This window comes from Coenobita brevimanus, chromosome 71 (assembly GCF_032717465.1).
Source record: "Coenobita brevimanus isolate Jiangsu-jjx chromosome 71, ASM3271746v2, whole genome shotgun sequence".
NCBI classification, from domain to species: domain Eukaryota; kingdom Metazoa; phylum Arthropoda; class Malacostraca; order Decapoda; family Coenobitidae; genus Coenobita; species Coenobita brevimanus.
This window is the reverse complement of record NC_137024.1, coordinates 6660203-6687400: the sequence shown is the minus strand read 5'-3', so window position 1 is coordinate 6687400 and position 27198 is coordinate 6660203. Positions and strand designations below refer to the sequence as shown.

Genomic DNA, 27198 nt, shown 5'->3' with positions numbered 1-27198 from the left:
CCATTTGAGGCGAATTAGAGTACAAGTCTTACTCTACGGATGACACCAGAGCTTCCAGTACGGATTTTGATTTTCACTGGGCTCCAATTGAATCATTTGTACCACCACCACCACCGCCACACCATCATCATCAGTCAGAGTAATACATCCGCTTGTTGCTGGGGTTTGTAATGGTTGGGTGGTTAGTGAATCTGAACCGTGACCTCTCCCACCACCTTCCTGACTCATTGAGAGGTAAGGGGGTCTCGACCCTGTCAGTCAGATAGATATACACCGATAGATAGGCTGATATGCACCGATAAACGGATATACACCAAAAGAAATACACCGATAGACTCGCACATATACCGATAGATAGATTGACTGACAGATACCGAGACTGACAGATACCGACAGATACATACATTCATATCTAGACAGACGGACAGGCATTGATAGATGGATATATTGACAGACAAATATGGTGGTAGATAGCCAGAGAGATAGACTGGTCGATTGATTGATAAATGAGCACAAATAACAACTAGAACTCTGTTATTTTCCTGCGGACAATCACTAGTCTCCACCTACTGTTTCTTACAATGACCTTGACCCCCATTGCGGAGATTTGGATTTTTTTTTATCAACAATGGCCCATACCAGGACACATAACCTGGACCTTTCGGATTCCTTGCGCAGGTCGCATTGAAATCTTCGGTAGACACGACCAACTTATCTCGTTCACAACATAATACTGATATGACTCTTTCTGACATGCCCTTCCATAGCGCATAAAGTATTTGGATTTTTTTTTTTTTCTATCAGCAATGGCCCATGCTGGGAAACAAAACCTGGGCCCTTCAGATTCCTTGCACAGTCTCCGGTTCTCCTGGAATCGTCGCGAGACTCTGAGGTGGAAGTAATGATAATACCAGCGAAAACAATAGTCTCCACCTATGTAATGGGTGGAGACTAAAAATATGCTGTGAGTGTGTGTGTGTGTGTGTGTGTGTGTGTGTGTGTGTGTGTGTGTGTGTGTAGGTTTTGCATTTGGGTTTATTAAGCCTGGCCTAGTGGTTTATTGGTTTAAGGCGCCAGTGACTCATCAACGTAAAATGACCCGACCGAGTTTCCTTTGCCCTTAGCTTTGTCAGACACCTAATTCGAGTTCACAACCTCCCTCCCCCTCCGTCTCTCTCTCTCTCTCTCTCTCTCTCTCTCTCTCTCTCTCTCTCTCTCTCTCACACACACACACACACACACACACACACACACACACACACACACACACACACACACACACACACACACACACACACACACACACACACACACACACACACACACACCACGCATATACTGGTACGTTCAAGGTTTTGTTGCATTTTTTTCCCATTTTAAAGGTTTATGAGACGACAAAGAAAGAACACTGTAAGACTGGGCGTGGTGAGTTACGTGAATCGAGAGAAATGGAGTAACTCAAGCCACACCCTCAGTACGGGTGAAGTGAGGGAGTGGAGGAAGTATGTGAGAAGGACTTTTTATCATGGCAAGTGGATGAAATGGGTGGGAGGGGAACATGGGAAATCTTTGATATTTTTAAGTCCTTGAGCCAGATTTTCTACCACTAGACGATTTTACTTAGTTTAGATCTTTATGTAGTGAAAGGATAGACATGAACTGGTAAACCTGGCACCTTAGTGTAATAACAGAAAAGGTAAATGTGTAAAGAAAGTGAAGAGAAGACGGAAGAAAATGATAGTACGAAGGCCATAAGGAGGTTGGAAGAGGATTGTATGGTGTCTATGGTGTGTCAGTGCCCACATTAACACAGGAGTCTAGGATAGTGATGTAGTATGAGTGTATGAATGTGAAAAGGAAGAGCCGTACTGTATAGGTGAAGCTAATCTGACGAAGGACTGAATGATGTGTGAATAGTTGCTGGGCCCGTTTCATTGGTGATGCTGTTGATAGTTTTCCCAAATTTGTGTTTTTCTCTCCTTGTTTGTGGCTCCTAACTCAAGCCACCTTTTTAAGAAGGAAAAGAAGTTGGGAAGATGATGATGATGATGATGATGATGATGACATTTTCGGCACTCATATTTGTAGAGGGTCCAAACTGATTCGAAACTGTAACAATTGCATCATCGCATTTAAGACATAAAATAAAATCGTTCGTGAGAATAATTCTTCCAAACAGGCGTAAGCGGATTTCCTAGGTTTCTCTTCTCACGCAGTTTCTTCATTCAGTATACTCACCCAGTTTATTCAGTGTACTCATCCACCCAGTCTCTTCAATCTATCCATCCACCTCAAGTCTGTTCAGTCTATCCCTCCACCTCCCATTTTCTTCGGTCTTTCCATCCACCCCCGCCTATTTAGCCAGTCCATCTATCCACTCGGTCTATCCAACCATTCTGCCACCCAACCTATCCACCCCATGTAAGTCTTCCCAGTGCTTCCTTTCCACCCAGTCTATCCACCTCCCTATAAGCCCTCGCCTAATCTATTCCACCCATCCATCTATCCACTCAGTCTGTCCACCAATCTATCCAGTACCAACAAGCTCCTTCCTGTATTTTCTTTCTACCTATCCGTGCACACAGTCGATCCACCCAGTCTATCCATCTATCCACCCAGTCTATCCATCTATCCACCCAGTCTATCCATCTATCCACCTAGTCTATCCATCTGTCCACTCAGTCTATCCATCTGTCCACTCAGTCTATCCATCTATCCACCTAGTCTATCCATCTGTCCACTCAGTCTATCCATCTATCCATCCAGTCTATCCATCTATCCACCCAATCTACCCATTTATCCACCCAAATAATCCATCTATCCACCCAGTTTATTCATCTCTCCACCCAGTCTATCCATCTATCCACCCAGTTTATTCATCTATCCACCCAGTCTATCCATCTATCCACCCAGTCTATCCATTTCCACCCAATCAATCCATCTCTCCACCTAATCTATCCATGTATCCACCCAGTTTATCCATCTATCCACCCAGTCTATCCATCTGTCCACCAATCTATCCGTCTATCAACCCCTTCTATCCATCTGTCCACCCAACCTATCCATCTATCCACCCAGTTAATCCATCTATCCACCCAATCTATCCATCTATCCATCCAGTCTATCCATCTCTCCGCCTACTCTCTCCATCCAACCACCCAGTCTATCCATCTGTCCACCCGGTCTATCCATCTATCCACCCAACCTATCCATCTGTCCACCCAGTCTGTCCATCTATCCACCCAGTCTATCCAACTATCCACCCAAACTTTCCATCCATCCACTTAAATCATCTGTCTATCCACCAATCTATCCATCTATCCACCCAGTCTATCCATCTATCCACCCAGTCTATCCATCTATCAACCCGGTCTATCCATCTATCCACCTATCCACCCAATCTATCCATCTATCCACCCAGTCTATCCATCTATCCACCCAGTCTATCCATCTATCCACCCAGTCTATCCATCTATCCACCTACTCTCTCCATCTCTCCATCCAATCTATCCATCTATCCACCTACTCTCTCCATCTCTCCATCCAATCTATCCATCTATCCACCCACCTTCTTCATCTCTCCACCTAATCTATCCATCTATCCACCTAGTCTATCCATCTCCACCCAATCAATCCATCTCTCCACCCAATCTCTCCATCTTTCCACCTAGTCTACCCATCTCTCCACCCAACCTATCCATCTCTCCACCCAATCTATCCATCTCTCCACCCAACCTATCCATCTCTCCACCCAGTCTATCCATCTATCCACCTAGTCTATCCTGTAGTGGCGCCGCAGTGCCGCCCCACGTGCCGCCACAGGGTCAGGGGTCGCTACAGATACACCTTCTAGAAAACAGGTCACGGTTTCTCCACGGTCTCGGGTCGGATTGGCTGCCTCTTGCCTCGCCACAGACAGGGGAGTGAGGCAGCAGGCAGAGGGTGAGGCAGGCTGGGCGAGGGGAGGTTAGGCAGACAGGGTGAGGCATGCAGGGCGAGGGGAGGTTAGGCAGGCTAGGTAAGGGGCGGGAAGTAGCAGGCAGAGAGGATGTGAGGCAGGAGAGGTAAGTGGAGGGAGTGAGGCAGGCAGAGTGAGAAGAAGTGAGGGAAGGGAGTGAGGCAGGCAGGGTGAGGGGAGGGGAAGCAGGAGAGGTAAGGGGAGGGAGGCAGCAGACGGAGGGGAGGTGAGGCAGGAGAGGCAAAGGAAGGAAGACAACAGGCAGAAGGGAGGTGAGGCAGGAGAGGTAAGGGGAGGGAGTGAGGCACGCAGAATGAGGGGAAGTGAGGCAGGAGAGCTAAGGGGAGGGAGTGAGGCAGGCAGAGTGAGAGGAGGTGAGAAGGGGTGAGGCACTGGTATAAGGCAGGCAGGGTGAGGCAGACGAAGTGAGAGGGTGTGGGGCAGGCAGGGTGATGCAAGCGAGGTGAAAGGAGGGTATGAGGCAGGCAGAGTGAAGTAAGTTGGGCAAGGTAGGTAAGTTGAGAGGAGGGTGAGGCAGGATGGGTGAGGCGGACGAGATTTGAAGGCAGTAAGGCATGCAAATAAAGGCAAGTTAAGAGGGTTGAGGTAGGCAGGGTGAGGCATGTGAGGTGAGAGGGGGGTGAGGTGAGAGGGGGGTGAGATAGGCAGGGTAAGGATGTAGCAGGCAGCGTGAGGCAACAGAGGTGAGAGGGGGGGTGAAGCAGGCAGAGTGAGAGAGGGGGAGAATGGGGGGGTTGAGGCACTTTCTTTCTCTATTACATTCAGAAAAGTGACGCAGATGGAAGTGAGGCAGCAAGGTGGGGGTATGGAGGGGGGAGAGAGGGTAGGCATATTCTTTCGCTACCACTAGTAAGAGGAGGGGGGAGGCAGGTGATCGAGAGGCAGGGAGAATGTGGAGGAGGGTTGAGGCAGCTGCTGGAGAGACGGAAGGGGGGAGGGAGCTGTGAGGCAGAAAAACACTCTTAAAGGGAGGCTTATGAGACAGGTAGGAAAAACAAATTTGGGGTAGAGGGAGGTGTGAGACAGGTAGGGTGAGGCACTTTCAGGCACCAGTACCACCCTGTAAGCTAGAGAAGGGTGAGATAGGAGGGGATGATACTGGAAGGGAAGGGGGAGGGTAAGAAAGACTGAAGGAGGGGGCATGAGAGGCTGGGGATAGAGCAGACGTGAGGAGATCTTGTGAGACAGGAGCAGGTGAGACGGAGGGAGTAAGGAAGGCGGGGGTGAGGCACGTTCTTTCCCCACCACTACCACGAGATTAAGGAGGGGGGGGGGACAAACTAGTGAGGCAGGCGAAGGGAAGGGGAACAGATTGGTGAGGCAGGCGGGGGGAGGGGGGGATGAGGCAGGCTGGAACCGGTCTTACCAGCCCTCCACCTCCTCATTTCCTCCATACTGATCATGGGGACGGGGGGAGGGGAAATACTGCTCACCCCATCCCTCTCACCATCACCCCTTCCCCCTCCTCCTCACCCCTTCCCTTCACCCCAGGGTTCATATTTACAAACTGACTAGAACATTATTTATTCTTAAGATTTCTTCATTCTTTTACCTTCACTAATACAACTCACTTCACAAATATACTAAAGATAATATTAATACAAAATATACAAGAAAACACAGTAATTCTTGGTAATAATTCACTACTGTAATGTTTTGTTTATCGTAAAAAAAAACACTCAGATGCTTTGTTAATATTTGCCGTGGACCTGCTTTCCTCCCTGTTAGCCTCACCTATGTCACTCACCTCGCGCAGTTAAGATTCACAGACGCACTTACGATCGTTTCCCTGCCGTAGCTATGATTTGCTTTTTTACGAAGATTTACAGGCACTTATCTTTCCTTCTTCCTGAAAAAATCTGCATCTCTACCTTTCTATCTGTCTTTCAATATCTATCTACTTATCTATTGTGTGTGTGTGTGTGTGTGTGTGTGTGTGTGTGTGTGTGTGTCATAGTTACAATAGAGAATTAATCATAACTTTGACACCAGGACCCGTCCACACATTTACAACCATTTTCCTTTATATATTCACAAAAACACTTGCGATCATTTCCCTCTTGACAGTCACAGCTACGATAATTTTTCTATCCAAATTCACCAACACACGACACCTTCCCTCCAGAGATTCACCAACACACGGCACCTTCCCTCCTGAGATTCACCAGCACACGACACCTTCCCTCCTGAGATTCACCAACACACGACACCTTCCCTCCTGAGATTCACCAACACACGACACCTTCCCTCCTGAGATTCACCAACACACGACACCTTCCCTCCTGAGATTCACCAACACACGACACCTTCCCTCCTGAGATTCACCAACACACGACACCTTCCCTCCTGAGATTCACCAACACACGACACCTTCACTCCTCCTGAGATTCACCAACACACGACACCTTCCCTCCTGAGATTCACCAACACACGACACCTTCCCTCCTGAGATTCACCAACACACGACACCTTCCCGCCTGAGATTCACCAACACACGACACCTTCCCTCCTGATATTCAACAACACACGACGGGAAATTTATCATAAGTTCGTTGTTGCTGGAAGAATGACGTTGTAAGATTCTGCTTTCTCATTCCTGGTCATTCCCTCAAAAATATAAATAAATAAATAAAATAAATAAATCACCATTCTCTTTTTTACTCTAACTTGGTCTAAAATTGCCGTCCCTCCATTTTGAATGCAGGAATGTAATAATGGATTTATCAGTAGAATATAATGCTAGTTAGGAAGAAGTGCTATGGTAAGGATGTAAAGAAGTTATTTTCTGTCATTGAGCTACTTAAAATAAGCTGCGAATGGATGAAAATATGGGCCAAGTTAGTGTCAAAGGATTATAGTTGCGATATTTTCTTTGTCGTAACTAAGACATGTTTTTCCAAGATCGGTGTTCCAGGCGGCATACAAAGGGCTTCGTAACAACTCTCCTTGAGCGATTAATTTTAGCGTTAACTCTTACAGCTTAACTTCTTCATGTACACTATTAATTTCGCTTTAATATCGACATGGCTTGTACCAGTAACACACAAAGGCAAATAAAAATGTAACTTGCAAAATAAATCGCTGTGGAATAAGTGCCACGAAAACTTCATATCCACTTAAAATACGGCACAGGAAGCAGAGAAACCAGAGGAAAATTCCAGACCACAGAGAGTTATATTTTCGACAGGGAATGTGAGAATGTCATGAGAATATTATATCGGAGGGGTGGCTGGGGTTTATTGCTCTCGTGTCACTTAGGTGAGAACGACTGGTCAACCTTATCTTAAATGTCGGGAATAAGTAGCCTTGAGTACCTACGATTCTGACCCCCCCCCACACACACACAGGTACGGAGATTGGATGATAGTTACAGGTAATTTCAAAGGAAGAACCCAGGGCCCTCTCTCCCCTCCTTCCCTTACCCCACCTCTCCTTTGTGCCATTAGCCTTGCACGGACTGACACTCACAAACAGACACACAGTCAATTCCCTGGTTGATTTTGCAGGAAAGACAACACAAGGAGGGTGCAGAACCTTATCACATATCCTAATTGTCCTGAAAAAAATATATATATCGTATACTGTAGCGTTTTCTACACAACCTGAACGAGGAATGTAGCCACGTCCAGATCAGTTGATGGAAAGGTGTTGACAGACTGGAGGGTCGATCTGAATAGTAAACAAAGAGCCCCATTCCTACCTGATAGCCAAGGTTCATCGAATTTCATGCAGCCACGACTTAGTATTCAAGATGTGGGAGTGGCTCAGTTCTGTCCAGTAAAAACAAACCGAGAAAAGTATAAAATATTAAAAAAAATGGGTGAAGTAGAGTTGAGTATTATTTGCCTTCTTTAGAGTCAAACCTCAACTCTCTTTCACCCGTGTTTTCTTTCACCTCATTCCCGTACTTGGCAAAATGTCAACAAACCGCGTCTAGTTACGGCAGGGGACCGGTGGTAAAGACCCCAAGACCCGTTCACCTCACCTCACCTCACCCGTGTCACTCACCCCTAATCAGCTCCCGTAGTGGCAGGTTTTATCACACACGGACCAGCTCGTATTTCAGCTAACCAATCGTTGCTTTTTTTTTTTTTTTTTGCTCTTTGCGATGATGCTTTCTTCTTGTCCCCTCCAGACGATTTTGTTCAGCGTAGACGATTCTGTTCAGCACGTCTCACCACATGCAACCTCTTTTGTGTCAGTGTTTACCTTACATTTTCTTAACTACCTCAATACGATCTGTTATTTCTCTTGTTCTCTCCAGACGATTTTATTCAGCATAGGAGTCTCAAAACATGCAGCCTCCCTGGTGTCAATCCTTCTTAACCTCCTCAGTACGACTACATCTCACTTTTCTACTACTATCCCCAGACGATTTTCGTGTTCCAACTTACATTTCCCGTGGTAGATCTTAGCCAAATCAAGTCTCCCTCGTGCCAGTCCTTACCTCACACTACTGCTTAACCTTTGACTGCCTTGGGTTTCTTAGTGCTGAATAAGATAGCCAGAATAAACTCCCAATAAAGTAAATATAACCCCAAAGCCTGAACATCACCGTGGAAGGGTTAAATGAGAGGAACTCAATAAAGCAGCTTGGTGGTTTTAAAGGCTGTTGACCCCAGGAATGTCTTCTTTCCTTTTTTCCCTTGCCTTCCTACGGTTTCTTTTTGTTCCTTTTTTCTTTTCTTTTTTTTTAAGGATAAGATATAGTGCTGATAAACCGCTTCATGACTTGATTTGCTTTTAATGTTATTTGGCTCAGATTTTTTCCTTTTTCAACTTATTTCACGATGGTTTGTGGCAGGAAAGATATTGCTACGGCTTTACGTCCTTTCCATTGCACTGTTGTTTATTTTTTTTTATTTTTTTTTTTTACGGACCAGCAACATATTATTGAGTTAATCTATTGTTACAGTTCAGATTTCAAGATTGGAGAGAGAGCAATTTTGGGCCAAGAGAGAGTAAAATGAGTATAGAAGCCTTTCCTACGTTGAACAATCTGGTTACCAGAGGAAGCTGAAAAATACTCACTGGGATTGAAAGGGATTTAGTGAATGCTGTCTGGAAATAATTTAAGCTGAAAATAAATCGTCTTGAGGCAGCCTGAATAGAACGTAAAGTCAGGGAATTTTCAGACTCAGAGAAAAAAAGTACTGTAGTAATTTAAGTAAAAGTGTAAAGCAGGCACCGTAGAGAAGGGTTTAAAAGCGATATCGAAGAGAGAGAGGCAAGACCTGAGTTTCTGCCAGTCATCTGTGAAGCACGTGATGAAGGTAAAGGTGTGTCTGGCCTTTCTGCCTCGCTGCTTAATGCGCTGCGTCACGTGCATACAGGCTAACTTCATCTTATGCTCTCCGTTTTCCCATACGGTAGTGGAGATTAGAGGGCTTGTCTCCTTTCTAACGCTCTAACTTTTAACCCCTCAGCTGTGAAGTTTATTTTATTATTCAATGCTGGCGACTTCAAGATGAATATGAATACAAATGAAAAGGACCTCTCGTATGCGGTGCGTGGGAGTGGGGAATTTCTCTCTCTCTCTCTCTCTCTCTCTCTCTCCAAGAAGTCCCATCCAAGCTTGCTACAATCGTCTAGTGTGAGAAGTAATAAAATCAATAAAGCGTCATCTTAGGCAAGAAGTTAAGGGCGCAATCAAGCACTGGGTAAAAATTCGACCGATCACTCATTTTTTAAGGAATTAAAAAAAAAAAAAATGCGAAGTTACATGAGTTGGCAACAGCCCTGGAAAGTTTCTAGTTTCTGTCTCAGTTCTAAATATTTTTATCTATTTTTTTTTTAAAGGTGGTCAAGAGCACATAGGGATTTAAATCTCCCGCCGAGTGTCAACATAAATCAGCTGATGATGTTGGAAAGTAAATATTTGATATTGTTGGAAAGTAAATATTATTGATTTTTTTGTTTTGGTGCTGCAGTGTGTGGCATCATTTCAAATATGGGAGGGGAAGCATTTTTTTCTTTTTAGGAGGGAAAGAAGAAATAGGCCTCCAGGGGGATCACGAAAACATTCAAACATGCGACAACATGGTATTTAGTGTGCGATAAGATGTGAGGGTGGGAGGGTGCGTCTTTTTATCATCCACGCGGCCGGATTTTTAGTTGAAGAGACTATTACCTTTATTATTACCATACCAGGAGTGCCTAGGAAGTAGCAGGGAATGTCAGTGAAGCTTAAAGCAATGTTTGAAGCTACTGAGAGAGGAAAGTTGAATTACCTCGTCACTTGCTTCGCTCGCTCTCCTCTTTTATGGTTGAATGTGGAGTTGGGCAGTATTTGAATTCGCTCAGTAATCAGTTTTGCAAATTTTGTATGAAATGAGTGCATGACAATAGTGACAAACTCAAGTAAAGAAATTTGTAATGTAAAATCTCTCTCTCTCTCTCTCTCTCTCTCTCTCTCTCTCTCTCTCTCTCTCTCTCTCTCTCTCTCTCTCTCTCTCTCTCTCTCTCTCTCTCTCTCGTATTGGCAAACTGTGTAATGAACCATACACAGTTTTGTCAGTTTTACTAATAGTGGTGAAAACATTTTAAATGATTCAAACTACATACAGTATACACTTACAATCACAACAGTTATAATTAGGTTCTCTCTCTCTCTCTCTCTCTCTCTCTCTCTCTCTCTCTCTCTCTCTCTCAGTATTAAACGAATCATACTATTTATACACTACTCTCTCTCTCTCTCTCTCTCTCTCTCTCTCTCTCTCTCTCTCTCATTATTAAACGAGTCATACTATTTATACACTACTCTCTCTCTCTCTCATTATTAAACGAGTCATACTATACACAATCTCTCTCTCTCTCTCTCTCTCTCTCTCTATTTTGCCAGTACTGTATGTCATTTACTAACGATTTTTAGACACGAAGTCAGGTGCTTCACTTTCATAACTTCAGCGACTTCAACAAAACCACACCATGCCACACCATATTACCCTCTTAGACCACACATCACATCACATCATCCTCTTAGATCACATAACACAAATCCTCTCCCACACCATACCAAGGAGCCTTAAGAACGTAAGAAGAGAGGATAACTGCAGTAGGCCGGTTGGTTCATGCAAGGCAGCTCCTAGAAGAGTAACTGAACTACTAGAATGAGATAAGGACAGCAAAGAAGAAAGCTCCCGCACATAATAGTTTTGTTAACTTCATGTTGTATTATCAAACAATCAAAACCCAATAATTTTAGACGAACAAATGCATGTGCTGAGGATATAAACTTCATTCTTATAATCAAATTGCCCTAACCAGATCTTACAATGGTCTTAAAAACAACAATACAACCAAGCGTAAACTTCAACCCATGTTTTCTCAGAGCTGATTTTTTATTAGCTTTTGTGTTAGAGATCAGTCCCCCTTTTTTTATGGTCTTCGTCTCATTGTAATCCTCATTTTCTTGGCTACATTTTCCTAGTCCAGTATTCTCCTATAGCCCCAAGGGATCCACAGACTAATATTGCCTAAAGATTTCAACGTTTTCAAACTGAAGATTCTACACCACTTCTGGTATCGTTTTTGTCGGCAGTAGATCGGTTTCTTTATAGAAAAGTAAAAAATAATGTATTGGGTGAAAAATAATCGAACCGAATTCCATCAAAATATCTCCAGCAGCTTCACAGTAACAAACCAATGAATGTAACCTGCGTTTTAGGGGGACTGTCTATAATCAGGTACTTTCGTCTTAATCTAAACCATTAAAAAAAAAAAAATCGCAGTTCCAGATGCAGTTACAAATCGTGAGGCCAAATTATTAGATGTGGTCGTTAGGGTGCGTCCACACGTGTGCTCGAACAAGCAACACAGTAACTAACACGCTGCGAACATGTTGGGAACAGCAGTGTCCAAATGATGTTGGCAATATCATGATGAAGCCTCAGCTGCCTGGTATGGACACACTTATCCCATCGCCTCTGCTGCCAGTATTTGAAGCTGCACTGAAACATGTTTGCATACATCTGTCCAAATACTGCTGCATACATGTGCCCAAACATGTTGCCAGCCGTGTTGCCAACATATGTTCGAGGGCACGTGTGGACGCGACCTTAAGTAAAGTGATCGTGCCTTTATGAGTACACTGGCGGTACCAAAACATCATTTCCCAGATATATATTTCAAAAATCATAGACAACCAGAGATTTTGAGCTACAGCCTTTGCAGAAAGTTTTAGCGGGTGGAGAGAGAAAGAGAACGCAAGTTCCTCAAGCCCCGTAACCTTGTACCACAGTCAGCTGTTTGTGTCAGTCCTCAGTACCGGCCACTTTGTTTACGTGAGGAGATTTGGCATGTGTGTGGCGGGGTGAGAGATATGCCGGGAGGCAGGCAGTGAAAGAGTGAGAGAAAAGTGTTGGAGGAAGGAGTGAAAAACGCACAAGAGGAAAGAGAAACGCGCGGGAGGAGAGAGAGAAAAACGCTGAAGGAAGTGAGAGAGAGAAAAGTGCGGGAGGAAAGCAGTGGGAGAGATGGTGGGAAAGCAAAGAGGTGGGGAAGCAGATAGAGAAAGAAAGAGGGGGAAAGCAGTGAGAGGGAGGGAGGAATCAGTGAGAGACTGGGGAAAGCATTTGAAAGAGCTGAATGAGAAAGCAGTGTGGCAACGGGAGACAAGTAAAGAAAGAGGGGGGAAAGGACATTGTAGCGAGAGAAAGAAGGGAAAGGTGTGTGTGTGTGTGTGTGTGTGTGTGTGTGTGTGTGTGTGTGTGTGAAAGAGTGAGAGGGGGGGAGCAGAGAAAGAAATTGAGGGGTGAGGGGGAGCAGGAGAAAGGTGGTGGTGGTGTTAAAAGGTCAGGCAAAGGTGAGGGGTGGATGGGGGAAGGGGGAAGTAGGCTAAACGAAAACAGCCTGCAACGAGGAAGTAAAAGCAGAGCCAGGATTATAGAACCTCGACACTCAGCGGTAGAAATTATAGAGGCTCCGGTAGAGATGAGAGAGTTTTCAGATGTGGAAATTAAAGAGGCCTAGCGGTAAAACCCAGGATTATAGAGACTCTAGACTCGGAAATTATAGAGGTTATGACACAGGTGAGTTTTAGAGATGGAAGTTAAAGAAGCCTAGCAGTAGAACCAAGAGGGAGGATTATAGAGACTGTAAGAAATGAAGAAAGCAAGGGATACTGAAACGCAAAGATAGAATTATAGACGTAAAGGCTCAGTTACAAATTATACAGGCTTAAGTAAATATTGTAGAGGTTCACGGGTAGTTATTAGAGAAGCTCCAGTGAAGAATTATAGAGGCTGAGTGTTAGAAAGAAAAAGACTGTCCTCTTTTTGCACTAGCTTGGCCTAGAATTACCATACCTCCATCCTTAAAGCTGAGTTATAATAATAGATTATCCCTAGAACATAATGCTAGTCATGAAGAAGTGCTATGGTAAGGATATAGAACTTTAGTATTATTTTTCTGCTACTGAGATTTGTGAAATAAGCTACAATAGCATGAAAATCTGGGCCAAGATTAGGTGAAGAGATGTAGCGTTGAAGGACCATGAGCAAGGAATTGGAGAAAAAAATAAAATAAATAAAACAAATAAAATGGCGAGGAAAAATAGTGTAATTCATCATTCATTCATTCATTCATCATCTAATCATGAGGAGCCTAGGAGCCCGGGGCAAGGCAAGTTGGTTCTGACATTTAAGTTGAGAGTGACCAGTCTCACTCATCCCTGAGTGGCATTATGTGAGCAATAAACCCCGACCACCCTTGGATGTAAACCTGCACAGGCTCAATCCGATTGGAACGCCATAATTACTCACTAAACCACCAGGCTCCGTAATTTGTTCATATGGTTACCACCCAGCATTATAAATGGTTCCTGTTGTACAGGAAACCATTTGGCATGTCACTCAGTGTAGAGCCACTCGTAGACAGAAGGAAGGGGAAAGACTGAAGAAAAGAAAGAAGAAGAAGGAAGGAAAGAAGAGAGGAAAGGGCAGTCACCCGAGAGCAGCCCAACATTAAGTGAGTGGATGGTGAACGCCCCCACCTACCACTATAATGTGTAATAAAGATAAGAAATACAGCTAAGACCTAATAAGATAAAGAAGCAAGTGGTGATTCCGAAATGAGGCCGCATAGATAAAGGAAGATATAAATGCGATAAAGATGTCGAAATGCGATAAGGAAATGCGAGAAGGTATAAATTATGGATGTCCGGAAAATAACTGATAAGTATAATAATAAATGTAAGAAAAGAAGTCGAAATATGATTGCAAAGAAAAGAATATAACAAGTGAGAAGCAGCATAAATAAAAAAAAAATATATGCAAGGAAGGTCGAAAGCAAAATACGAAAAAAATATGAGTCGAATACATAAGATAATAATAAATTAAAAAAAAAAACTGCAAGCAGAAAGGAGAAAATATGAGATAAGATAACAAGGAAGATATTAATTGTGCCAAGATATCAGCGTGAGATAACCAGAGTATGAGAAACAATTGTGGTGTGGAAATGAGAGAAGAGGAGATGAGAGATAGCATGTAGGAATGAAGAGGTAGTGAAACAAGATAGGATGAAGAGCATAAAGGAATGCGGAAATAGAGAGAGAGAGAGAGAGAGAGAGAGAGAGAGAGAGAGAATATTAATTAGTACCAGGTATTTGTATCAGTTTATCTGTTCATCTGTCTGTCCGTCTTTCTATCTATCTGTCTGTCTGTATGTGTGTATCCATATATCTATCATTCTTTCAGCCACTTAGTCAACCCGTCTATCAATCTCTCTTTACTTATCTATCTACTGTCCATCTATCTATCTTTTATATCAACTATTAATCTATCTGTCTGTCTATCTGTCTGTCAAACCACCCTTCATGTGGGGTAGGTGGGGTTTAGGGGAGCGGTCAGTATACCTCATAGTCCGGACCTGACCGCCATGTCCCCCAGCCAGACCAACCTGACGCACACACCCACACCACTTGCAGCTCCAGCCCTCCACATCCACATCCACACTCACCCCCTTCAGCACCACAGTCATTTTTCGTTATTTTTCGTCATTTTTGGTCATTGTTATATTCTTGCTACTTTCAGATGATTTTGTTCAGATTAACCACGTCTCTACGATGGCGTATTTTATTTATTTATTTATTTATCTATTCTTACTACCTTCATGGGTATTATTAAATTTTGGAGTGATGTTTAGTAATGAAGGATACGTGACTCCCCAGTTCGGAAAGTCTTCTTCTGAGGAAATGAACACACACACACACACACACACACACACACACACACACACACACACACACACACACACACACACACACACACACACACACACACACACACACACACACACACACACACACACACACACACACACACACACGGTTTAAGAGTCCCCTGGTAGTCGAGAGGTCAATGAAGGCAATATCCAGCGCCTCCAGTTCGGTATCTCTATCCGAAGCTGAATAAAATCGTCAGGAGACAGAAAAAATATATAAATCAGCAGGGATATGATAATTTTCTGATACGGTAACTCGGAATTCTTATTGCAGGAAGAACAGATGATGCAGATTTTGCAGTTTCGTTCTTCCTGCAGAAACAAATCTTAGCTATGAAAGGCAAGTGCCATAAGTTGACCTGTTAATCCCAGTGCTAACCAGCACTCTCTTATTTCTTCCTACAATAATAATAATAATAATAATTAATAATAATAATAATGATAATAGCTAGAAAGCACCCAGAGAGCGCATATCTCCGCCATTTCCGGATCCGCCTCAAAATTTAATAAATTCTTTCTTGGCACATGGCCCACCCATTCACAAAATTGAATTGAAATTTATAGATTACTTTTGTCGATATCGTGTTGACAAACAAACAAACAGACAAACATAGGTGAGTACATAACCTCCTCCAGCTTCGTGGGCGGAGGCAATAACGGTTGCGATATACAAAGAGAGCATCGAAAATTTACGACAGAGATTCGATTGTAAGTGTTTTTGAAGTCCATCCCAGACCAGTTCACAGTCAGGCATCTTTGTCTATCCAGGTTTAGACTGTTGTGCCCCTTATTCTATTATACAGCAGGAGATATATGCTGATGAGCTCAGTTTGCCTTGAAATTGATGGTGGTCTTGATCTGATGATATAAAACTTGAATAGAGCCCGGGATTTTCATAATATGTGGTGCGTCACTAATAAGGAATGATAGCAATCTGAGTTTGTGACATTTTTGCATACACTCAGGTGCACACGCATACACACACAGACACACACACACACACACATACACATACACACACACACACACACACACACACATACACACACACACACATACACACACACACACACACACACACACACACACACACACACACACACACACACACACACACCTTCCCTCAAATACCACCACTCTAGTAGAACTGGTAAAACGAACCTTAGGCATTTGTACCCAGAGGTGATTGTCCTTATCATCCACACTATTAAGTACACACACACACACACACACACACACACACACACACACACACACACACACACACACACACACACACACAGCAGTTTCCCGTCTGCCATCGTACCGTAAATAACACACGTCAGTGCGGTACAAAGAGGTGGGCGGGATTAGATGCATACACAGTGCGACGGGAATCCACTCTAATCGGGTGCATCGCGTTAATTTTGGAGGATACATTAGACTTCTGGCATTCCGTAGAGAAAGTACAGAAAGGTTTTAACTACAGAACAAAAAATATCGTTAAATCTGATGATAAATAAACAGGAATTGACTGTGAATGGGTACGTCATGTTGATTTGAGGAGATGTATTAAATTTTTGACATTCCATAGAAAAGATACACGAAATATTTAATTACAGAACCAAAAGCTGCGTTAAATTGGATGAGAATATATAAGACAGGAATTGGCTCTGGTCCGCTACGGCTTGTTAACCCTGAGGCCTCGGGAGATTTCCCTGTGGTAAGGAAACTAGTTTTGCGTCAGCCACAGTTGTTGTTGTTGCAGATTATGATGTTGTTGTTGTTTATGGTGAGGTTGATGACAATGTTGTTGAATGTGACCATGTTGTTTGTGATGTTTATGTTGTTATTGTTGTTTATGATGTGATTAATTATGATGATTATGATGTTCTTGTTGTTGTCCCAAGTTCATCTGAGCATGAACTCCGTTGACTGCATACTGAAGCTGACCTTTCCCTGCAGTCCACCAGCCTTCTTTCAGGGGATAGGGAGGGAGTTAAGAGACGTTTACATAACCAGGCAGTGTACCCGTCCAGTTATATCAGTACTGCCACGAGAAGGCGCCCCTCTGCAGCCTCTAATAACAGGAGTAAAATAGATCAGTCGTTCCCTGAGGTTTAACAGTTCATGTGGAAATACCGATATACGTATTAACCTTCTCTTTATTCCCTTCAGAAACTTAACAACACGTGTGACCAGAGTATGAGAGTCTTTCTAAATTAGCTGAAGATATTTGGTCTAAGATAATGCCTTTAATTGGCTGTATGTTGTCAGTATGGGGAGATATATTAGCAGTCTCATATTCCACACAGAAAATATACAAAGCTTTAAGCTGTAGTGCTAAAAGCTCTGGGGAATTAGGTAAAGATGTATACGACAGGAATTGCAGTTAATCGACTTCATCATATTAGTTTATGTAGCTTTTGAACATAATAAAATCTTCGTGTTCCAGACAGAAAGCCAACAAGACACCAGAATGTAGTACAAGACGCTTTGGTTAATTAGGTAAAGATATATATGACAGAAATCGATTTTAGTTGGCTACATGGTGCTAACTTGGGGAAGCATATTAGAACCAATAAGTGGATATCTGGTGGTGTGGTTTATCAAGACATCCCAGCCGAATTTGACTCACAAGGGTTTAACACAAGGGTTTAAATCTGCGGAATGGTTGGGGTTTATTGCTCACGTAATGCTGCTCAGGGAAGTGTGACTATTTTGCTTGCCTTAAGTATGAAAGCTTAGTAGCCTACGATAAAGAACTTTGAATAATGATGAATATGATGATGATATGAGGAAAAAAAAAACATCAAAGCCTCAAACTACAGCCGATATCTTAGGGCAGGACAACAGGCAGGTCCCTCAGGTGAAGCCTCGGTGTAGCCTAATCCCTTCATTACCTGGACGATTTATTACATTTACTTCCACCAGACGATTTTATTCAACTTTGGAAGGACGTTGCGTATTCAGAGGATTAATCACCCCCTTACTTTAAGAAGACATTTATAGGCTGAGAAAAATCGTCTTAGGGTAGCGAGAATAAGATTAGGCATTGTACTTAAGAAAGCGTTAATGGAGCCTGTTACTCAAGTTCTAACCCCTTCTGCGAATAGTCTTCTGTAATCTAAATAAATCATCTGACTATAGCAAAAATAAATGGATAAATACATAAATGGATACTATATAAATTCATCATATTATCCATTACACATTATATCTATTATGGGCATTGTTCTCGTGCGGTTAACTCTCACTATCACGATTTATATATATATATATATATATATATATATATATATATATATATATATATATATATATATATATATATATATATAATTTACTCTTGCTATCACCAGTTATGCTCAGCTTGGGAGAGACTTTTCGAGTGAGAGAGAATGATATATTTTGAACTCTTCCATCATAAGTCTTCTCTGAGTTCAGGAAAATCATCAGGAAATTGTAAGAATAACCCAAACGAGCCGTCATCAGAGAACGTGATAGAGCTCAAATCGATGAAGGGAAAGCTTGCCACAAGTATCCAAGGGGGAATTCTGAGGTACAGTTGCGGTCATAAATTGCGCTTCATTTTTTAGGCGAACTATTATGGAACTCTCCACATTACTCTGAAAAAATTTGTTGGGTCCCGAATATAGCCTCACTGGCTATCGAAAGTTATTGTTCACTGTCCCATTATTTATCGTCATGGAGTGGATCGATATTGGTGTTCGCAACTGTACATGACGATGATGGAGCGTGTCTGGCCTGTGTCACATTCTCACTGGCACAGGAGGCTTCGTGACACCTTTCTAAATGATTTATTTTACTTATTTTACACTTTAGTATTTTCCTGTGTGTTCGTTATGCCCTCTTGATATTGAAAGTGTGTGCATCATCAACCTACTAGATGTTACTATACCCTTTTTACTCTAACTTGGCATAAAATTACCATCTCTCCATCTTGAATACTGAACTGTAAATGATAACACTAGAATTGATGTTAGTCACGAAAAAGTGTCATGGAAAGGATGCTGAGCCACATTAGTGGCTTATTCAGCCATTGAGCTATGTGAAATAAGTTGCAAAAAAACAACAACCTGGGCCAAGTCAAGGTGAAAGGAGCATAGTTTTGAGCCAGGGAACGTCTTATGTATTTAATTCTTGCTGCTACAAACGATTTTATTCAGCCCGGGAGGAGATAATATAAAGTAAAGGAATTAAGGAAAGCCAGACACAGATCCCCCTGTTCGAACGACCTCTCCGAAGCTTCATAAAATCGTCTTGTGAGAGCCAGATAAAAAAATGAAAACAGCGTCATTGTAGTGAAGGAGTAAAGGCCTAATGTTCCAAATAAATCGCTAAGGAAGGAGTGTCACGAAATCTTCAAAACTTACGAATAACAGCGCCATATCGTTGTTGACTGCGTTGTGATGTGTGATGCAGCTGGTCGAGTCCATGTATAGGAGTTCCGTAAATGATAGACAAATATTGGAGATTTTTATACCCCTTAGCGTACTCAGTTTTAACCCTTTCATTTGTGTGTGTGTGTGTGTGTGTGTGTGTGTCCAGACGAGTTTATTCAGTTAGGTTAAAAAAAAAAAAAAAAACTCTCTGAAGGGGTTTATGAAGACTGCATCTAACCTCCGCAGTTCTTAAAGTCTCTCCAGTTCGAAAAAGTTTTGCCAGTTCGATAAAGTATTGCCAGTTCGAAAAAGTCTTGTCAGTTTAAAAAAGTCTCGCCAGTACGAAAAAGTCTCCCCAGTTCGAAAAGTATCTCCAGATCGACAAATCTCGCCAGTTCGAAAAGTCTCTCCAGTTTCAAAAGTCTCTCCAGTCCGAAAAGTCTCTCCAATCCAAAAGTCTCTTCAGTTTCAAAAGTCTCCAGTTCCAGAAGTCTCTCCAGTTGCAAAAGTCTCTCCTGTTTCAAAAGTCTCTCCAGTTTCAAGAGTCTCTCCAGTTTCAAAAGTCTCTCCAGTTCCAAAAGTCTCTCCAGTCTCAAAAGTCTCTCCAGTTTCAAAAGTCTCTCCAGTTTCAAATGTCTCTCTAGGTCGAAAAATCACCAGTTCGAAAAATACCTTGTCCGCTCAGTAGAATTCTCTGGTGGTTGCGAGAATCAGGCACAAAGGACGTCGTGGTAGTTAAGGGGTAAGAACAAGCTCGCTAACCTCCCTGGAATGCTGACGATTTTTCCACCACATTTTGCTCTCCAGACGATTTTATTTAGGAAGAACCCCCCACCCCGTACTCCTAAGGCTGGTGACGTCCTCTGCTGGTTCTTTCTTCCTACCTTCAGACGATTTCATTCAGCTTTTGGGAAGACCTCTTGTGGCTGACGGGGTTAACGAAGGCTTGATTTAACTCCTCTGGTTCCAAAAATGTCTGTTGATGTGGATAAACTTGGCTAATGTTGACAAGAATAAATGAATCAGTACCTCACTGCACTGAAGAGTTTTCTCCCACTGTGTTCGTTTTCTCCCACTGTGTTCGTTTTCTCCTCCAAATTTCCCCTCTCTTCCTAAAAAAAAAAGAAAAAGAAAAAAAAGAAAGGTTTAGGATAATGTATTCGGTGCAGTGACCTGGAGTAAGTCCCCCCCCCCACTCCTTCCCTTACTTCCCCTCTCCCTCTCCGCATCCCCCCAACTCCCCCCTTCCCCTCCACTTCTCCCACAACCTCCATCCTCACAACCAGTCACATCTTTCCCTAAACACGCACCTTCTCGCTCCAGTTCCTCCATCCCGTCCCTCCTCCCCGGTCTCCCTCTCTCCGCACTCTCCCGCAAAATCCGAATAGTAGTCGATTTGTGTTAGGTTAGACATTAAGTCAGGTTAGGTTAGGTTAAGTTAGGTTGCGTTAGGTTAGTGTGGCCTGTTGAAGCTAAGTTAGGTTAGGATAGGCCCTTAAAATTAGGTTCTTAGGTTAATTTAGTGTGCTCAAGGTAGGTTAGGTTACGGTGGATTTGTTTAAGTTAGGCTAGGTCATGTTAGGTTAGTCTGTTAAAGATAGGTTAGTGTGGGCTGAAGTTACCGGTATATAATGTGAAAAAAATTATTTAAAAAAAAATAAAAAAGATACGCGTGCGATGCTAACATGCCTCACAGTACGCAGATTTCTCCTCTTCACCCCTCTTCCCCCCCGCCCTCCCGAAACCCTACCGAAACCTCACCCCCACGGTCTCTCATAAACCCCTTTCCGTCCCTCCTCAAATGTACACCTTCCCAAACCCCTTCCCTCTTCTCACATCCTCCCTCCCTCCTCAAATCTACACCTTCCCAAACCCCTTCCTTCTGCTTACACCCTCCCTCCCTCCTCAAATCTACACCTTCCCGAACCCCTCCTTTCTTCTTACACTCTCCCTCCCTCCTCAAATCACTCCCCGTCCCTCCTAAACCCTCCTCCCTCTTACGCTCTCTCCCCAAACCATCATCCTCTCGTCTCCCATCCCCCAATCTAATAACCCTCAACCCTCTCCCTCCCTCCCTCCTCATACCCCCATGCAACTCCCCAACCCCCCAATTCAGCCGCAAAGCCCCCTAATTTTACTCCAAACCCCCAGCATCATCACTCATCAAACCACCGTCATATTCGGCTCAGTCAGGTTTTTTGGCAGTCCTTATAAAATATTCTTTAGTCTGTGGTACAAGATCAGCTCAGATTTTTATTTTATTTTATTTATTTATTTATTTTTTTTGCTTGGTATGCAAGCGTAGGGTAGCCTCGTCAAACTCAACAACTAGTCTTGTATTTATTCATCGCCTTTCCTTATAAGATCTTTTCAATTAGCAATTTTTTGTGTATTTCGTTTTTACCGGTTGGATCGGGACGCCTTCGTGTGATGCCACCTAACTACTACTACTGTACTACTACTACTGCTACTGCTGTGTTCCCAAACATGTTACATCTACACATCTTCAGTAAGCCTAAGAGAATTGTCTGACGGTAGCAAGACTAAGTGCTTTATCACTGGGACTGGAATGAAACTTACGCAAATTATACGGTCGCGTGGATCGGAATTTTGTGGAAGATTCTCTCTCTCTCTCTTTCTCTCTCTCTCTCTCTCTCTCTCTCTAGATTTTTTTAATTTCAAGGGAGTTTTCTCGAACAGCAAGGGACAGACGGATCTCTCTTTAATATTTACTACAAGAGAACTGTCCCAGACTTTATTAAATCGCCTGGAGAGAGCATTAATAAATAAACAATTAATTAATAAATACATAAATCACCATCAAGTAGGTGACTGTGTGACCCTGAGGGCCCGACGTGCGAACCAACATTATTAGGGGTTCTTTGTCGAATGAACCCTGAGAGAGAGAGAGAGAGAGAGAGAGAGAGAGAGAGAGAGAGAGAGAGAGAGAGAGAGAGAGAGAGAGAGAGAGAGAGAGAGAGACTTTACATGTGCATTTGCGGATGTGTATTGTACTTGTATGTATATATATACAGGCTTCACAGCCTGCTCCGAAGGCTCAGTATATAGTCCTCTTACATACCATACCCCTCTAAATGTCACCACTTCGGCGCTAACACCCACCGTCAATATTGAATGTATGCCAGGGCTGTCTCATACAGGACTCGTGTATTGGTATTAGTGGGGATATTTTTACTTGTCGGCGGGTCTTCTGGTAGATCAGTAAAGCCTGCTTTTATGAAATTCAAATCCTTAAACTGTTCCCTGCCCCAGCGGGGATTTGACCCTCGATCCGGTAGGACTGCAGGCCACCTCTCTACCGATTGAGCCACCGCCTCCCCACATGTTTGTATACGGTGTGTGTGTGTGTGTGTGTGTGTGTGTGTGTGTGTGTGTGTGTGTGTGTGTGTGTGTGTGTGTGTGTGTGTGTGTGTGTGTGTTACCATCCTCACTGGCTTGCTTGCTTGTGCGTCACGGTGGTCATGTTTGCCTTGAGAAATGTGCGTGTGTGTTTGTTTATTAATTTTTTGATTCACATCTTATATTTCATCCACGTACCATTTTCTGTAGAAGGAAAAATATTGTATTTTCATAGTGAATGTACGTATTTCTCGTGCCCTTGTTTATTTTACAGTACTTACCCTTAGGCTTCCACGCCATTCTCTCTCTCTCTCTCTCTCTCTCTCTCTCTCTCTCTCTCTCTCTCTCTCTATCATCATCATCATCATCCTTTTCCTCTTCCTCATTCCTTGTCTAATTCACCTCTATATATTCTCTCAGATTTTCTTCTTTCCCTCTCTCCCTTATTTTCCTCTTCCTCCTCCTTCTCCTGCTCCTGCTCCTGCTCCTCCTCCTCCTCCTCCTCCTCATCATCATCATCATCATCATCATCATCATCATCATCATCATCATTTACCATTCCTTTTTCATTTCCTACTCCATCATAATTGCTTCTTCATATCCTCCTCCTCCCCCTCCTCCTCCTCCTCCAGCGTAGCATGTCGACCGCAAGATGGGGGGGCTCCTTACTTCCTGCTTCCTTGCCGCATGAGAGGGGGGGGTAGGATTGGGGGTGGGGGAGGGTGGGGGTTGAGGGTGCGGATTGTGGGTGAGGGTGGGGTAGGTGGGGTGAGGGGGTGGGGGAATCTGGCTGGGTTCAAACACTGGGTTGTATTATAAGAAGTTCTGGATTCCTAACACCTCTTCCTTAGTGGTTTATTCTCTCATTACTTCTCATTGTCCCTCGTATGTAGTGATGCAAACTATCTCGGTATGAAAAGGAGAATTTTAAGATAAATAAATCGCTAAGTAAGAGGAACTGCTAAGGCTCTTGTGTCGCCTAAAGTGCGTCCTGCAGTATTTTTGACTTTTTTTTTTTCACTTTATCTTAGGGATGCATTATTTATATTTAAGAAGACTCTTGGTATCCAAAGACCATATATACAAACAAACTTACAATGATTTTCCTCTCACAATTAAGATTTGCCTTTTGGAGGAGGAACGTGAGACATGGGTAGTTTCTTTATGCATGAAGCCTTATCCCTTCTGGAAAAACAAATTGGAGTTACGACACTTGTAATTGTGACCACCAGCTTGTGTTTTATTGAGGGTTGTTCACACTGTTCCACAGCTCCGTGATATCCCTTACTGTGGTTTATATACTTATCATTACAATGCCTTGACGATTTCTTTACTATCTATCTATCTATTGCCAGACGCCTTAATCCCGTAAGGGGTGGCCACAAAGAAATCTCCTCCATGTCTCCCAGTCCCCCGCCGTTTCACTGCCCTGCGCCCAGCTCACACCCGCCTCTCTCATATACCCCTCCACTCCATCCCTCCACCTCACCTTTGCTGTGTACCAAAATTAAAGACAGATTTGGACCTCTGTTTCTGGCCCTCTCACAAGATCCACATGCTTCCACAGAGGTAGAGCATATGATTACCAACGCACGTTCTTTCCCTACGTAGGCCCCTGTCATGAAGCCTGAGATCGAGATGTAGATTAGCCCACAGATTTTGACGGTCATTATTGGAACGTTTGCGGTTGTTAAATTTGGTTAGCCTGCATCCCACAATACAGAGTGCAGTGAGGTATGATATAGAGAAACCAGGCACGTTTGATCTGAATCACGTGTAGCAAAAATTGTCATGAAAAGAAAAAAAATGGGTGTCTGCCTTCCCCACCGCGGTCACAGGCTTAATTGTACAACCCTTCGATATTTGGGACTATGGGGCGGTACAGAGCCACGGTGACCCGGTAGTGGCACGTTGGACTCCTGATGTGCGTCCTCTGATTCTTTGATGTCGTTTTCCAAGCAGTGGTAAACACCGAGAGAGGACATTGGTAGTGTGTCCTTCCTCACGCTTGCATGTGTTTGTATCCTGTCGATTAATATCATTGATGCTTTGTATCTGATTAACATTATTGCTATTATGGCTGATGTTTTTATTGTTATTGTTACTGATACTGACAGTGTTCATCGCAATGCACCTCACTTGCTGTATGATAATTATTGTTGGTGTTATTATTGTTGTTGCTTGTACTATTATTGTTTTTTTCGTTTTGTTCGCCGCAGCTCACCCTCCCGTTTCTCCCTCAGATGGTGACAGAACAACAGTACATCGTGCGTCCCGCCACAGAGGACATCAATGAGAATGTCCTGGGCGAGCAGTGCCGGGAAGACTTTGGCCTTACAGAGGACCAGGTCAAGAATGGTCAGCCCATAGAGAACGTCATCGATTCGGTAAGTAGCCTACTGACCTGGCTGTTTAACTCAATTACGAATCATTATTACCTGACGCAAAGCCGACAGGTCTATAAACGGTACACCTGGGGGGATCCTTTTTTTTCTTTTTTTCCTCCTTCAAGGAAAGTTCGAACATCTGCTCTCGGAGAGCTCTGAGCAATTTTCTAATGAAATACAAAGTTGCTTAGCTTGAAATTTTGTAATCGTCGATATTCAGTTTCAACACAAGGGGTCATTTTAGCAACTCGCTTATGAAATACAAAGTTGCTCAGCTTGAAAATCTGAGTTGATCTGACACATCAGCTGTTGCATCAACTGATGTATAATTAGTTTTTCGCAGGTCTGTGAGATAATCTCTTCTTGTTTCACGTATCATTATACCGTCACCATTACCTTAAGTTTCGTGTCTCCTCTCACCACAGTCATCTCCAGTTTCAGCGTACGTTTCCTATCTTAACCGATTTGCACCGTATCATTATCATTACCATCGACATGTTCAGTACTATTCTTGCACACTCCCACCCAGCCCTCTAATATTTTTATCCCTGTATTCAGTTTATAGCTGTTTTCCTGTATGTATTTGAGAAGTTCCTTATTATCCTGGGAACAGAATCACGTGTAGGTTTCAGATGGTTTGCCTCTTATAAATAAGATCTGTTTTTGTCGGAAGAATATGGAACATTTGTTGTTTCTGCACTCACGTTTACATTTGGTCAGTTCCAGGTCATGCCTCATCTGTGTTATTTCCATTACCTAGGACATCCAGTTTTTAAAAACGCAGTGTGTTCTGGTATCTTGTACTCAGCGTGCCTTGGTTTCGCTCTGTTGTATGAAACCTTTATTGAAAAAGGGCAGCTTTCTGCGGGCTGTCAGCCATTGGTTCTTTGTTTCTGCATTAAAGAAACATTCTGGTATGCTAGCCGTCAGTCAGAAGTATGAAAACCCGGGATGGGCGAATCGTACAAGAAATCTGAGTCCTCTTCCTATTTTTTTTTTTTTTCATTACTCTGTTGTAGGCGTTGCTGCTTTTTTACTCACACAGATAGCAATATACCCCAGACGTAGTTAGCATATATATTCGTTTAGAGGTGCAAGAATGCATGTCAGCAAATGGCTTCGTGAGAGACCTTTTAATTTAACCAGATGAACTGACACTCGATGACCACCATTCCTTTCCCTCAATCAGCATGAAAGTGAGTGTTGACGTGAGTGAAGTGCAGGTACCGTCATCTCAGTGCTGATCATTGTGGAGAGGTGGAGGAAGTCATGATGTGCTTATTATAGTGGGTGTGGCGACAATTGTGTGACGGGGAAGGAACGGGATAGCAGACGAAAGTGAAAGGAAACGCGTCGGGAAGAGAGGCAGTGAGGGAGGGAAAGGATTTTGTGTCAGGGAGAAAGGCAAAGGGAAGTGGATGAGTAAGAGGGACGGAGGCGAGGGTAAAGGAGGGAAAGGAGGGTGGCAAAGGGATGGAGAGGATGGTGGGTGAAAGGAAGGGACGAGCAGGCCAGTGGGAAATGGTGAGAAAGAGGCAAGATTTGTGAAGGAGTGAGGAAGGACAGGATAGTGAGGGAGACAGACAACGGGGCATGGTGAGGAAAGTAGAAGAAGAGACGAGATAGTGAAGGAGGGTAGGGAAAGGAGGGACGGTACGGGAGAGAAGGGGGACAGGGTGAGCGAGAGCGAGGGTGAATGAGGAAAAGAAAGGAGATGGGTGGGGAAGTCATAGGGAGAGCAAACGGGGGAGAGGGAGAAAGAGGAGTTGTAGGGCGGGTAAGCGAGGGAGATGGAGAGAGATAGTCAAGATGGGTGAAGAGAAAGGCGAATTAGAGGAAGGGAGAAGCAGGATAGTGAGGGAGAGGA

At 43.3% G+C, this 27198-nt stretch overlaps 1 protein-coding gene across 1 annotated transcript in view; it reads left to right on the top strand.

Annotated features, from left to right (window-relative positions):
* fus (epithelial splicing regulatory protein fusilli) overlaps window positions 1-27198 on the top strand; it is a 422179-nt gene that overhangs the window by 36558 nt on the left and 358423 nt on the right. The window contains exon 2 of the mRNA XM_080277953.1: window positions 25188-25331. Within this exon, the coding sequence (XP_080134079.1) occupies window positions 25188-25331 (144 nt within the window). The remainder of the gene's footprint in view (window positions 1-25187; window positions 25332-27198) is intronic.